The 13,853-nt window shown below is 45.0% G+C and overlaps 1 protein-coding gene across 1 annotated transcript in view; it reads left to right on the plus strand.

Annotated features, from left to right (window-relative positions):
• The window catches only part of DMRT1 (doublesex and mab-3 related transcription factor 1), a 106,270-nt gene that overhangs the window by 61,940 nt on the left and 30,477 nt on the right, over positions 1-13,853 (plus strand). The window contains exon 4 of the mRNA XM_059412329.1: positions 1,262-1,406. Coding sequence (XP_059268312.1) covers positions 1,262-1,406 — 145 coding nt within the window. The remainder of the gene's footprint in view (positions 1-1,261; positions 1,407-13,853) is intronic.

Genomic DNA, 13,853 nt, shown 5'->3' on the forward strand with positions numbered 1-13,853 from the left:
AGTTTCTTAATCAAGTAGCATTATTGGATTGAAAAACACGATTTTGAACTTACTCTTTAATTCACGGACAGAGTTGATTTTTCCTGAACATTCCCTTAAATTGAATTTTTAAACAAAGTTAATACCATTGAAATTTAATTTTTTAAATGTAGTATAAATAGGGGTACCTGAGTGGCTCAGTAGGTTAAAGCCTCTGCCTTCGGCTCAGGTCATGATCCCAAAGTCATGGGATCCAGCCCCGAATCGGACTCTCTGCTCAGCAAGGAGCCTGCTTCCCTTCCTCTCTCTGCCTGCCTCTCTGCCTACTTGTGATATCTGTCTGTCAAATAAATAAATAAAATCTTAAACAAAAATGTAGTATAAATAATTGAAGTCTAGCTGTTCTTGCTGGGAAGACAGGATCACATCTCAGTGTCTGTACCAGGGGTCATGCAAGAAAATAGAACAGCTCCACAACTTTGTGGAAGTGGGTGGGGGAGCTTCTAAGTCTTCGGGTCACATCACCTTACCTTTAAATGAGAGGTCAGGAAGCAATGGAGAGCTGCTCCATACATAAAAGCTTCCCCAGTGTCCCAAAGTCAGAGTCTCATTTGCCAGTCATGTGTCTACATGACTGCAAAGTCAGCCTTCAATGTCTCCCTGCATGTCCTGTTTGCAGAATCCACATCACCTTAGAGGGTCTGGGAAGTGGAGATCCCAGACTTGGGTTTTTTGCTATAGGGAGAGCATGGAAGGGGGTTGGGAAGAGACGTTGAGGACGGTATCGGGCACGTCATTGCACGAATGGCAACAGCTTACCCTTACACAAGCTTTACGTGCTGTCTTTTTTTTTTTTTAATGTTCTTTTTTATATGAACACAGTGAGGTAACCAAAGTGAGATGCCTGTTTTACACATGAGGGAAAGTGAGGAAGCAAATAACTTGTTTATGGCTAAGTAACTAGACAGAGCTGCAGCAACGTGTTGGCTCCTGGGCAGTGTTGTTCCTCTATTGCTGTGTCCTTTAGTGCTTGTTAACTGAGTATCACGTGACCAAATGGGGCTTCAGGAGTGCTCCAGTAAGGACCCCAAGATAGAAAAGTCACCTAAAGGATGCACAGTTAAGAGTTTCTAGGGTCACTGTGCTAGGGGTGGAGTGCATTTTCATGGTTGAAGATAACTTCCAACAGCAATAGTCTGTTCTCTTAGAGTCAGGCAGTTCTTGTAATCATTGTAAAATGCAACTTTGGGCTCAATGTATTCCTTTCTTTTTTCTCAAGCAGATGAAAAACTCGGAGAACCGCCACGCAGTGAGTTCCCAGTACAGGATGCATTCTTACTACCCGCCTCCCTCCTACCTGGGCCAGAGCGTGTCCCAGATCTTCACTTTCGAGGATGGCCCCTCTTACTCAGAAGCCAAAGCCAGTGGTAGGTGTCTGGATGCACAGCTTGGATTGGGGTGGAGGGAAGATGAGGGGCCAATGCTGGGTCCCTGGACCACTCCGAGGTCTTGCAAGTCAGGAGCTTGTGGGAGCTTACCTTGTGACTCCTCTGTGAGCATCCTTTACAGTATCTCGTTAGGGAATGCTTTTGCTTTAATATCACGTCTTTTTGGACTACCTGGAGTGACAAGAATAAAATGAGAGACTCCCATCAGAACCTAAAAAAATGTATTTTCTGGAGGAGCACTATGAAATACAGGTTCAGAGGAAAATGTGGCTCAAACCCTGATACTTTTGGTGAGGTAATTTCTCTGTATTGAATACTTGTACTGTATTGAAAACTTTCCCATTTCAAAATTGAAGGCATATTCATCTTTTGGGGAAGGAAATGAAATAACTTAATAAAACATTTTTGAATACAATAGATCTCGGAGTTTATGCAGTAGCAATGCAAATAACTCTGATGTAATAGCTTTAAAATAAAAAATGGCTGTTTAATGAACCAAAGCGGTTTGAAATACACAATTCCTCACCTTCAGTTTTAACCTTCTCCCAAGCATTTACACTGTGGTGATGGGCAGGTCTTTTATGACTGCTGTGTTTGTAGGCCCCGTTTTTAAGTTCTTTATATTTAAGCTTTATCTTTTGATCAAGGAAAGTGAGAAGATTACAGTCAAGGCTGTAAGTAAGAATCAGGGTAATAGTGTGTGACCTGCTAGTAAACCAACAGTTGGCCCTTGGCCTGTGCCAAATAAGAAGAGGTTTGTTCTCTGAGTAAGTTGACACTCTACAGAGAACTTGTTTCTTTGTAAAGCAGGCGTTGAGACAACGAGAATCAAAACCATGCTTTGATTTCCAAATTCAGAATAAGAAAGTCTAAAAAAAGCTGGGCAAGTTATGCTTTATATGCCGTACTGAAGTGAAATAGAGGATTTCATTAATGCAGAGCGTAGAGGACAAGAAAACGGATCCGTTGGAACTGAAGAGGGGCTGAAGCACCCGTTACTGACTGCACTTTGACTTTCATTAATGACCATTTATTGTCAGGAATGGACAAGCACAGCTCCGTGTGATAAATATTCATACCACAGAACATATGGCGATGTGGTCCTTCTTTCACACTCTGTTTGATTCTATATATTTATCTGGCTTTTAAGCTCTTTAGGGACAGAGAACACATCTTAGTTACCTTTTTACCTGTTATGATGCCTTTTATTTGTTATTTATTGTTTGAGCGAATGAATGAATGAGTTATTTTTTAAGTGAGCTTGCTACTCTGTAGAGAAACACCAGCCTAGAAGGTCAGGACCCTAACCCATTGTCTGTGGAGTTAGTGCTGATTGTAGCAATGAAGCAGTTAAGGAAACATTTGTTCATACAGAAAATTAGGAGTGAAACTTTCTTTCGGGAAGAAATTGGCTAAGCTTCTTGTTCCAGGAATAGTGGAATATTTCCAGAAGCACTCACATTCTTGAGAGAAAGGTGTAAATTCAGAGCAGGGCAGTAAGATAAAAAGATAAGAGGAAATTTATTAGCGCAGAAAGGAACAGATATAAGAGGAGCAGGAGGCATTTGAATTCACGGCAGGAAAGGCTCAGAAGGAAAGAGGTTACAGTCCAGGACGGAAGGGACCGGCTGCACCAGTGCTCACCAGGAAAGACAGGGCGAAGAGCAGCCAGGATTTCTTACATTCTCGCTGGTGATGCGTGTGTTTGAAAGCATGAGGAGGCCTCAGGCTTACCCTCCTGGTGCCCCTCTCCCTCCCTACTAGCCTCCTACCTGAGGGAGTTAGCTAGGAAGAGCTGTTGGTGGAACTCTATCATGTCTACTTTCGAATTGCCATGGAAAAGGAGAATGTGGATAAATAGAAAATCCAAATAGCAGCTAATTATTTAAAGAAATGTGGCTTTATGACTTCCAAATGCATGGTGGGGCTTCTATGGTACGGGGAGTGTTCACAGAGCAAGGGGGACGGGAAGAGGAGGTTGTGTTTGCGGTTCAAAGGGACACCTCTGGGGTCCTCTCTTGGAGCATTGGATCCTCTGTTTTATCATTAGCATTGACACAAGTAGGCAGTTGGGGACAGCAGAGGCCCTTGTGTTGAGTAGGGCTGAGGCTGGTGGCAGGGCTCAGTGGGTAGGGAGAGGGACAGCAGTATATTCATCTGTGACAAGGTGACAGGCTGGCCAGTAACCAGTTGCATTTATCACTTCCATCAGGTTTGGGTTGAGCTCCTTGGGTTGGTTGTGTTTTAATAAATAAATTATGATTGGAAGATCTAAGTGGGGACTTACAAGTAATGTGAAAAACAGTGCTTTTCCATAGGCTTAATGTTTTCTTTAAAGTGTAAATTTGTCCATTAAATCAGTATTTCACTTTCTTTTAAGAGAAGTTTAACCTGTCTTTACCAAGTAAAGAAAGGAGTCCTGGTTCAAAGTCTACCTCTGCTTTTGCTGAAGATGGCAACATGCAAATAGAATGTCATAGGAATTCCAGGGAAAGTTCCTTTTGCTGTGTCACTACTGCTTAATGTTCTCCTTGGTAAAGAGGCTAGGAGGCATTTCCTCCCCCTTCCATATCCTGAAAAGTATCAGGAGGTAGATTAGAGAGACAAGGAGGCCCAGGCATGTAGCACTCCATAGAACATTGCAAGTACTGTGGCTTTTATTTCAAGTGACATGAGAAGCCATTGCAGGCTTTCCAGCAAAGGGGCAGCCGGGGAGACATGTCTGTCCTGTGCATTTGGAAGCTCACTCTGGCTGCTGTGTGAGACCAGACTGTAGGAATGCAGGGTGGAGGCAGAGAGTCCAGTAGAAGGCACTGAGTAATCGTTGCAAAAGGTGGCAGTGACCTAGGGAGGGTAGGAGTGTGGTGGTGCTGACAGGCGGTTTAATTCTAAATCTGCTTTGAAGGTAGAACCAACATGATTTGCTGATGGATTTGGGATGTGCCAGTAAGAGAGAAGTGAGGGGATGTTAAAAACTACAGTTTTTAACCTCACCAAGTAGAAAATTGGAGTTTCTGTTTATTGAGGTAAAGAAGACCATGGTGGGATGGGCCTGGTTTGTGGGAATTAGGAGTAGTTTGCACATGAAGTTTGAGGTGTTCAAGAGTCCTCAAGTGGATCATCAAATAGGAATGGATGTGTAAATTCTGTTTCAAGTTGAGAGGAGACATCCTTGTCAGAAATAAAAACTCAAGGGTCCTGTGCATAGATGTTAGTTGAAGCCAGTCTGGTGAGAGCCCCTGGAGAGTTGAGTGTAGATAGATGGTGGAGAATGAAGGACTGAAGATTGAACCCCAAGGCCCTCTGGGGTCTGGACTTGTGTTGTAGTTGAGGAGGACCAGCAAAGGTTAAAGTGATGAGGAGCGGCTGGCGGGTAGGAGGAGAGCTAATGGGACATGTTGTCTTGCACGCTGAGCAAAGAAAACATTTCAGTGAACATAGCCAAAGAAGCCGATAGGTCAGGTGAGAAGAGGGCTGGAATCAACCACCGACTAGGTATATATGGTAGGAATGATGGAGGAATCTGGACAGGTGGCCATTGGGTGCAGACAGGGGAGTGAAAGCCTGACTATGTTTGGGTGTGCACGGGAGAGAAGATAGGGACCGGGGCACAGACACTTCTTTACGGAGTTTTGCTGTAAGGGGGCGTCATGAAATGGGGCAGCAGCTGGAGGAGAGCCAAGTTCAAGGAAGATCTTTTCCTCTTTTTCAAAGAAAGGAGACAGCGCAGTAGGTTTGTATGCTGACAGGAGTGGTCCAGTAGAGGGAAGGTTTGCCCCACCGGCTGTGTGGGGTAGGGGCCACCATCGTCAGGGACACTAGTGGGGTGCTGAGTAAGCAAGACTAGTCAGGGTCCAGGCAGCGGGCCCCGGCATGGGGGCGTGTGGGTGCTTCATTAGTGGTCTAAGAGGAAGTGAGTAAAGGAACTAAACATAAAGGAAAACTTACTAACAGTTTGACACCATGATTTAAGGTCTATTGAATCTAATTCGAAAATTGGGGTTTGAATATTTTTTTGTCTTTCATTTTTTTAGGAATTCATTTTTTTATCATGGTAAAATCCGCCTGTCATAAGATGAACCATTAACCATTTTAAGTGTACAGTTAAGCAGCACTCAGACCTTTGCAGTGTTGGGCAACGATGACCTTTACCTAGTTCAAAGGCATTTTCATCACCCCAAAAGGAAACTGTGTACCTAAGCAGTCACTCCCTACTCTCCTTTCCCCCAGCCCCTGACAACCACTGATTTGCTTTCTGTCTTAATGGACTTGCCTATTGTGGATGTTTTATGTGAATGGAGTCCTGTAATATGTGGCCTTTTGTGACTGGCTTCTTTCACTGAGCATAACTCAGGTTTTTGAACGTCCTCCGGGTTGTTGCAAGTATTAGTACCAGACTCCTTTTTATGGCCCACTAAGATTCCATTGTTGTGGATAAACCAAACATCTTGCTTTTTTGTTCTTCAGTCAATAAATATTTACGTTATTTGAACCTTTTATTAGCTATTGTGAATAGCTATGCTGTGAACTTTCATGTTCTCCATTGGGAGAGCTGTGCTCAATTCTTCTGTGAGCATACCAGCAGCAGAATTGCAGGGTTGTATGGTAATTCTGTGTTTAACTTTTTGAGGAACTACCAGACTATTCTCTGTAGTGGCTGCACCATTATACGTTCCTGCCAGTGTGTGAGGGCCATCTCATCTTACTTACCATTTTTTAAATTATGATTCTAGTAATTGACATTTGTTGTATCTTATGAAAGTATGAGACCTTGGTGGATTGGAAACAAAAAAATTCTAGGAGTGCCTGGCTGACTCATTGGGTAGAGCATTGCAACTCTCGATCTTGGAGTTGTGGGTTCAAGCTCCATGTTGGATGTAGAGATTACTTAAACATAAGTCTTAAAATTTTAAGCAAAACTAAGCAGGTCCCTCCCCATAGATCGCTTGAGAAGCACTGATCCTAGTATACGCGCAGAAGGTTAGCTTACACATGATTCTGGCCTCTTCATAGTAACAGATGCCCGTGGTTCACAAAGTGGTGGTCTGAGCACCCTAGAAATGAGGCTCCTGCACTCGGGATAAAGAGGGGCATCTCCACAGCCATGCCCCTGTGTTAACAGATACACTCACGTTCATAGGTGGGCGGCATTTCATGTCACAAACAAGCATCTTTCTCTGCATATTGAATTCTTGCATAGAAGTTCTTGGAGGGTACGTGGCTGGCCAGCCCCTGGGGAAAGGTTTCAATTTAAAATGAGAAAGACAAGCATCTTTTGATCTTTTCGTCTCTTTATCCTACAGTCTCAGTTTGAACGTTAGAGCTGCTGCAGCCAGTTTCTTTGCCATCTTTGGCCCTTTCCAGCACGGATAGAGCGGCAGGCCCCTGTGCAAACTCATCCTCCCTTTCTTGCTAGAAGCCAGAAGCTAGAAGCTAGAAGCCAGCGTCTGAGGTGCTCGTTATGTATTATGAGCTGTTCCTGTATTATTCATTTAGCACACGTAGGATGTCTGCAGCTCCAAGAAGCAGGGTACAGAGCATTTATGCAGAAGCAGGGTACAGAGCGTTTATGTTTTCTCCAAAGGTCAGATGGCCCAAGTTGGGGGAAGGGTCTCTCTGAGTCGAAGGGCCTGTGCTCTTTCTGTGATGTCTGGGCAGCTTGCAGAAGCATTTGTGTTCCCAAACTTGGCTTTCCGAATCCATGCAACATTAGCAATTTTGTAGCCCAGTGAATCTGGAAGTGCCTGATTTCACTGAGGGCCTATGCTAACCCCCTCCTCCGCCCTCCCCGCAATTGCCACGACTAAATGGCTAAGCTTTCCCTCCATGGAATGGATTTGCTTCATGCCGCATATGGGATTCTAGTGAAAGACCATGCAGCTAGTTTTGCAGGTGAGAACAGTAGGCACGCACTCCCTGTTGGAAGCACCCACAGGTCTCCCTCGCTCACAGTCCGGGAGGCCAGAACTGCCCTTTGGTGAGGTGAGGTGACCTTCTGCCAACGCCCATGGCCGGGGTGGTAGAAGCATTCTGTGCTTAGCATTGTAATGGAGCCGCCGCTCGGCGACTGTGTAGCCCTGGGAGTACAAGACCCTTACTTTCATCACCCCTTAACACAGGGTGAGGAGCTAGGTGTTGTGAGGGTGAAATCATGTCCCATACGGAAACAAGCTCTATAAATCACCAAATATGGCAAGAGATGGGAAAATACTGTACATACTTCCACCATTCCTTTCTGTAAGGGGTGTGTTGACATTTCAGGCAGTTCTTCTTGTCAGGGAGAAAGATGTTCTGGAAATGTTTTAGAGTCCTGCTCAGACAGGAAGGAGAGCAGACCAAAGAATCTGAGGGCTCGCTTTTTTGTGTATATTCTCTGAAGCATATGGCAAGCCTACGGGGAGTAAAACACTGACCTTTTTCTTCTGCTGCTTTAAGGAAAGCTGAATATGTTTTATGCAACATTTATAGAATGTTGAGTTTAAACTTCTCTTTAGGCGATGATTTGAGGGAGGTCAGACTCTTCAGGAAATGGGTTGAATTTCAAAGAAAAGCACCTGACTGCTAAACCTGTCTTCCTTAGTGACCTTGTCATTTTCAGGTGCAGCTTTTATTTCTTTATTTTTTTTAATTTTTAGAGAGAAAGAGTGGGCGCGCTTGCATATGTACAAGTTGGGGGAGGGGCAGAGGGAGAAGCAGGCTCCCCGCTGAGCAGGGAGCCTGATATGGGACTCGATTCCAGGACCCTGGGATCATGACCTGAGCCGAAGGCAGCCACTTAACCGACTGAGCCACCCAGGCGCCCTCAGCTCCAGCTTTGAACAGAGAGGTAAGTGGGGGATTCTTTGGCCATGACCATGGAGGCTAGTGCTCGCAAGGCGATGGGTCCCACCCCAGGAGAGGAGCTCCGGCTCAGATCCCCAGCACTGGGCCTGACTATAACGTGCTCGCTTCAGCTCTTCCAGCCTCACTTCCGTTATCTGGAAAGTTGAAAGAAAATAACAGCCTTACCTATTACATTTGGGTCAAAAATTTTTTTACATAAAAGCTATGTAAAAAAGCCATGGCAGAAGTTGTCAACCCCCTTATTTCCATATGAAGACCTGCCACCATGTCTTACACATCTTTCTCTTCCTGCCAGTGCCTGGCAGGGGGGCTGTGCAAATGACACCAAAGTCCTTAAGGATGGCCTGTTTTTAGCCCTCCAGGGGCCCTGTTTGAAACTAATCATATGTGTATTGGGATTTTGAAATTAGCTAGACATTGTGGTCTTCTGAGTGAGGAAGTTGAAGTGTAATCATTTTAAGCATATAATCACAGGCGGCCGTGGAGGTATATTTTTACTATATTACATGCGGTGTGTTTGCTAAGTAAAGCAGAGGGAATGAGGGAAGAGGAGTGTGGAAGGACACCAGCAGGTCCCCTCGTGGCTGAAGAACAGCACTGAAGGAGAGCTGAAATGCTGTTTTGACGAGAACACACAGATTTCCCTGGTTTCTTCAGACCTTTTTCTCCCTCCATGAGAACAGCACCGCACAAGGCAAACCGTGGGAAGACTGAGACTGGTTGGGCCCCTAGCATGCCTTGTATGTAAAACACTGCCCTTCGACAAGGCCACCACCAGTCTGGAAAGAGCGAGCACTGCCCAGGGACCCACGTGAGGGCTGTCAGACTCACATAAGGAAGAGGTTTACGTGTGCGGCCCTTCTGCGAGAGTCATCGAGCTGTGGTCTGACACGCAGGGCGGGAATCATGTTCATTCAGCTTTGTCCCTTGCCAGGTGCCAGGGGCACTCATCCTGCCATGTTCCCAGAGGGCTCCTGGGATGGTCTGTGGTTCTTAGATGAATAAGAAACCTTAGATCCTTCCTGCTGTGCCTCACTGGCCCAGAGTCTAGAGTTCAGTAAAACAGGCATGGAAATAAAGCAGACATGGGCAGACATAGGCTACGACCTCCAGGCTACTGCATATCCTGGATCCATATTGGAATCAGAATATTCCATATATTCCCTTTGGAAAACTCAAATTTTAAAGACTTCCTTCTTTGCATATACTAGTTTTCGACAAATAACACAGCCCTATGAGCAAGGTCAAGAGGGGCTTCCTTACTAAGCACACTAACCAGAGAGGCTGGGGCAGGGTGGGGAGGTTTCAGGCAGAGCACAGTGACATCTCTGAGCCTTATTGCTAGTGCTGGGGAACAGGAGCCAGCATAGGAACTCAGGTCTCCAAACCACTCCCCTGGGCATTCTTTTTGCTGGTGTATCCTTGATTTCTCTTCCCTCCCTTCCTTTTCCTCTCCTCACAAGCAGGTGGCTCTTACAGCATCTGTAGGACAAGGTTCTGTGCACTCAGTGGGGATAACTCATTTAGTTCTTAATAGTAGTATAATTACCCCATTTTATGGATGAGAACACTAAGGCACAGAGACAATGAGAGGAGAAAGGTCCCCATTTCTGAGAGGCAGAGAGAGAAACTGAGGCCCAGTGATGCCTTACTTAGCTTGTCTAAGGCCTTACTGGGCAACAGTCTGGCGTTCCTGTGTGTGAAATATTTTCAAGGAAATGATGGCTGTGATTGGGGTTTGGGTTCTATCTGCTGAGTGCGAAGATATACATGTGATATTAACTCTTCTGTAATGATAAAATTCTAGGAACTACTTCTTTAGCATATGCGTCATGTAGAAATACCCCTTCTAAGGGTTCCTTTCTATAGTGTGTTGGTGTCACAGAAAGAGCAAAAACAAAAAAAACCCTGAAAAGCAGCCTTGAAAAAACCCATCTGCTGAGTGCGAAGATATACATGTGATAAAATTCTAGAAACTACTTCTTTAGCATATGCGTCATGTAGAAATACCCCTTCTAAGGGTACCTTTCTATAGTGTGTTGGTGTCACAGAAAGAGCAAAAACAAAAAAACCCTGAAAAGCAGCCTTGAAAAAACCCATCAGCTTATCAGGCATGGTATTTACAGTGCTCTTCCCAAAGATCAATATAAACTTCAGAATATCTTTATGACTTAACACAGAGAAGTCAAGTTTTAATTTTGTGGCTATATGTGCATTTCTTTGTGTTTAACAGGAGAGAGTGTTAATATATGATGAAGGCAGACATTAGAAAATTAAATAACTTAATTTTAGTTAATAAATAATTAAATAAATTAAAGAGTTATCAGCTTGGAAATTATAAGTGTAGATAGAAACACAATCAACTATTTCCCTATAGTTGTTTTTATTTTCTGTGGCTGTTCTGTGTTATTTTAAAATTAAGGTCAGGGGGCCCTGGGTGGCTCAGTCAGTTAAGTGTCTGACTTCGTGATTTCAGCTCAGATCATGATCCCAGGGTCGTGAGATCGGGCCCCGTGTCGGGTTCCATGTTCAGTGGAGAGTCTGCTTGAGGATTCTTTCTCCCTCTGCCCCTCACTGCTCCCCACCCCCCAAATAAATAAATCCTTAAAAAATGAAAAAAAAATTAGGATGAATAAAAGGCCTGTTTGTTTTCTCCAGATAATTTTTAAGGCAGTATTTTACGCTCTGCCTAGTCTGTCATTGGCTTATTATGAGGTTGCTTATACATCTTTAACCTATTCTTGAAAAACTCAAGGCCTTTGCAGCGGTTTTCCTTTGGGCTAAAGAAGACCGTCTAGAGCAGCACACAGAGTGTTAGCTCTGGAAACCACACTTCGGGGAGTTCCTCCATGTCCTGATGTAACGAAGTTGCACACAGTTACAGGGGGTCAGTGCTTCCCCGGGGGCGCCTGTGCTGATCTTATCTCACTGGAGTTCAGGGGTGATGTCTGGTCCCCAGCCTGCCCGATCAGCGCAGGGAACCCGAACTTTTGTGAGCACGTCACACAGTGAGTTTGCCAATTCTGTTACTTATTGAGAGACCACTTCCATTTCTAATTCCTAAAGAGGAATTAGTGTCCACACAGGCATTAACTTGGAGGTGGCAGTGGCCACTCTGGTTGGAGCAATGTATGTCCTCATGCAGGAGGTTTCCTCATCTTGGTTGGGATCCACTGGGCCTCGGCCATGCTCTTCGGGCGCAATAGACTCAACTCAGGAGTTTATTTTCCTTCCTCGGCTCCTCAGAGGCCCGGCCCTGGCCAAGTACAACTTGAATAACCTTCAGGAGAGCTGTGCTGTCCTTCTGTCGGCCGCTGTCTTTGAAAATTGCCTCCAGAGTTAGTGAGCAGGAACAGTTAAGATTTACAAACAATGATGAAGCTTGTCATGCATCTTTCACCATCCATCATCCAGGTGCCGTGCCTGGGCGGTGAAGTGTTCTTCATAAAAACCAGCTCAGTGTGAAATACACCTCGCCGCAATGTTTACTGCTCTGAAGCTCGTCCGCGGCCCTTTATAGTAAATCCAGATTGCGCCGTGACATTACAGTATATCACTGCCCAGCGCGGTGGGGTTTACACTGGGAATGAGTGCAGTGCACACCAGATGAGGTGTCCAAATTGAGTTATGTCAGAATTTGGCTGTTATATGGGGATAGCTTTTGTTTTCTGAACACTGAAAGTTAGCTTTATATGTATTTATATACGGGCATATACTTCCCACCTTGCACATATACATGGGTACACCATATATGCTGAGGTCAGCTTCCAGCCGGGCTTCAGCTGTGAAGAATGGCGACTGGCATTTATGTACCGCCCAACGGTGGTTCATTGAAATCAGTGCAACCGGCCTCTTTGGGGGGAACTAGAGCGGATGGTTATTTCATCGTAGGAGTGGGTTTGCTTCTGCTCCGTGTGTAGTGGTCATTTTTACTGTCCTTTCTTGCAAATCCAGGGAACCCTCTCTCCCGGGATTGTTGTGGTGCATGGGAACAATCCCTGTGATATAGGGCAAGCGAAGAAACCTGGCAGGACCATCCCACCCGCTGTCGAGCGCCTCGCCTGTCAGCCGAGCGGATGCACTTAGGGAGGTCTCTGAAGTCAGTTGCTTATTTATTGTTTTTTCAGTGGGTATCAAAATCCGGGTGCTGCCTCTGTTATCTTGAAAGATGCTGCTTCCAAGAAAAGATTTATGGTGTTTTAACTTAAATCTGCAAAATAAAAGAGCATACTGAATTTATTGCACGATCAGGGTTTATTTACATTCACCCTAAAAGTGCTGATATTAAAAATGAGCTCCATAAAAAATAATATTCAGGCCCTGCAGCCCCACAGTCATCTTAACACTTATTTTTAAATCCTCTCTTCAGTGTAGCAGGGAAGTTAGGAGAACCATTTGGTGGCCTTTTCGTATCTGGTGGTACAATGAACCCGGGGTCTCTCCCCCATTTACACCAAGTCTAGGGCAGGGCATCCCCCACTTGAAACGCAGGGGCACACAGCCCTCCTGTCATTGCCCTCTGCTCTTTTTCTGGCTGTTCCCTCTTAGTTGCAATGTCTTCTTACTGGAGATTGATTAACGGTGCCACTTCCCAGCTTCCTGGAGCAGCACAGGACACAAATGCAGGCTTATGGTGCTGGCCTCTAGAGGTGGGACAGGGGCCAGAAGCCTTCCATTGGCTCCGCTGCCAGGGCAGAGAGCGAAGGGCCCTGAATTGGCCCTATGCGCCCGTTCTGGGAGGGCTGCGCCATCAGACACGAGATGGCCAGCGAGAGTTCGATTTCAGATAAAACCCCAAACAACTATTTCCATATAATTATGTCCACAGTATCTTATTATTATAAAAATTATTTATTTGGTCTGAAATTCAAATTGTAGCGTCCTGTGTTTTTATTTGGAAATATGGCGATTTTATACTCCATTCGAGTCTTCTCTGAACGACAATTTTAAGGCCTTGGGGTAAAAGACAAAAACAAAATGTGGACTGTGGACAGAGGACAGCAATACTTTCTGGAAGCATACTCAGCAGTTTTAAGGAGTTGCTTCATTTGTGTTTCTGTCAAAATCATAATAATAGGGGGGCGCCTGGGTGGCTCAGTGGGTTAAAGCCGCTGCCTTCAGCTCAGGTCATGATCCCAGAGTACTGGGATCAAGCCCTGCATCAGGCTCTCTGCTCAGCAGGGTGCCTGCTTCCTCTTCTCTGCCTGCCTCTCTGCCTACTTGTGATCTTTGTCTGTCAAATAAATAAATAAAATCTTTTAAAAAAAATCATACAATAAGCAGGCTGATGATGCTTAGAGCGGTTTCTTACTTTGGTTAAAGCCTCTCATGGCTTTCTCAGTGTTTCTTCTTCCGTTTGGATAATTCATGGGTCCACACATTTCTTTTTTCATGTTTTATGGGTTAGATCCATTAATACAGCAGCAAATAAAATTTAACCCACTGCTGCTCAGAATCAAAATGGAAATTTATACTCTCTGTGCATTTGGTTCAGTTCTGTCCTCCTACAACTTCTCCAGACAGAACAGTGACTCTGGAAACTCTCAGCAGGACCGGGTCCTCTCAGGCCCCATCCTGAACCCC

This window comes from Mustela nigripes, chromosome 9 (genome assembly GCF_022355385.1).
Source record: "Mustela nigripes isolate SB6536 chromosome 9, MUSNIG.SB6536, whole genome shotgun sequence".
Taxonomy (NCBI): Eukaryota; Metazoa; Chordata; class Mammalia; order Carnivora; family Mustelidae; genus Mustela; species Mustela nigripes.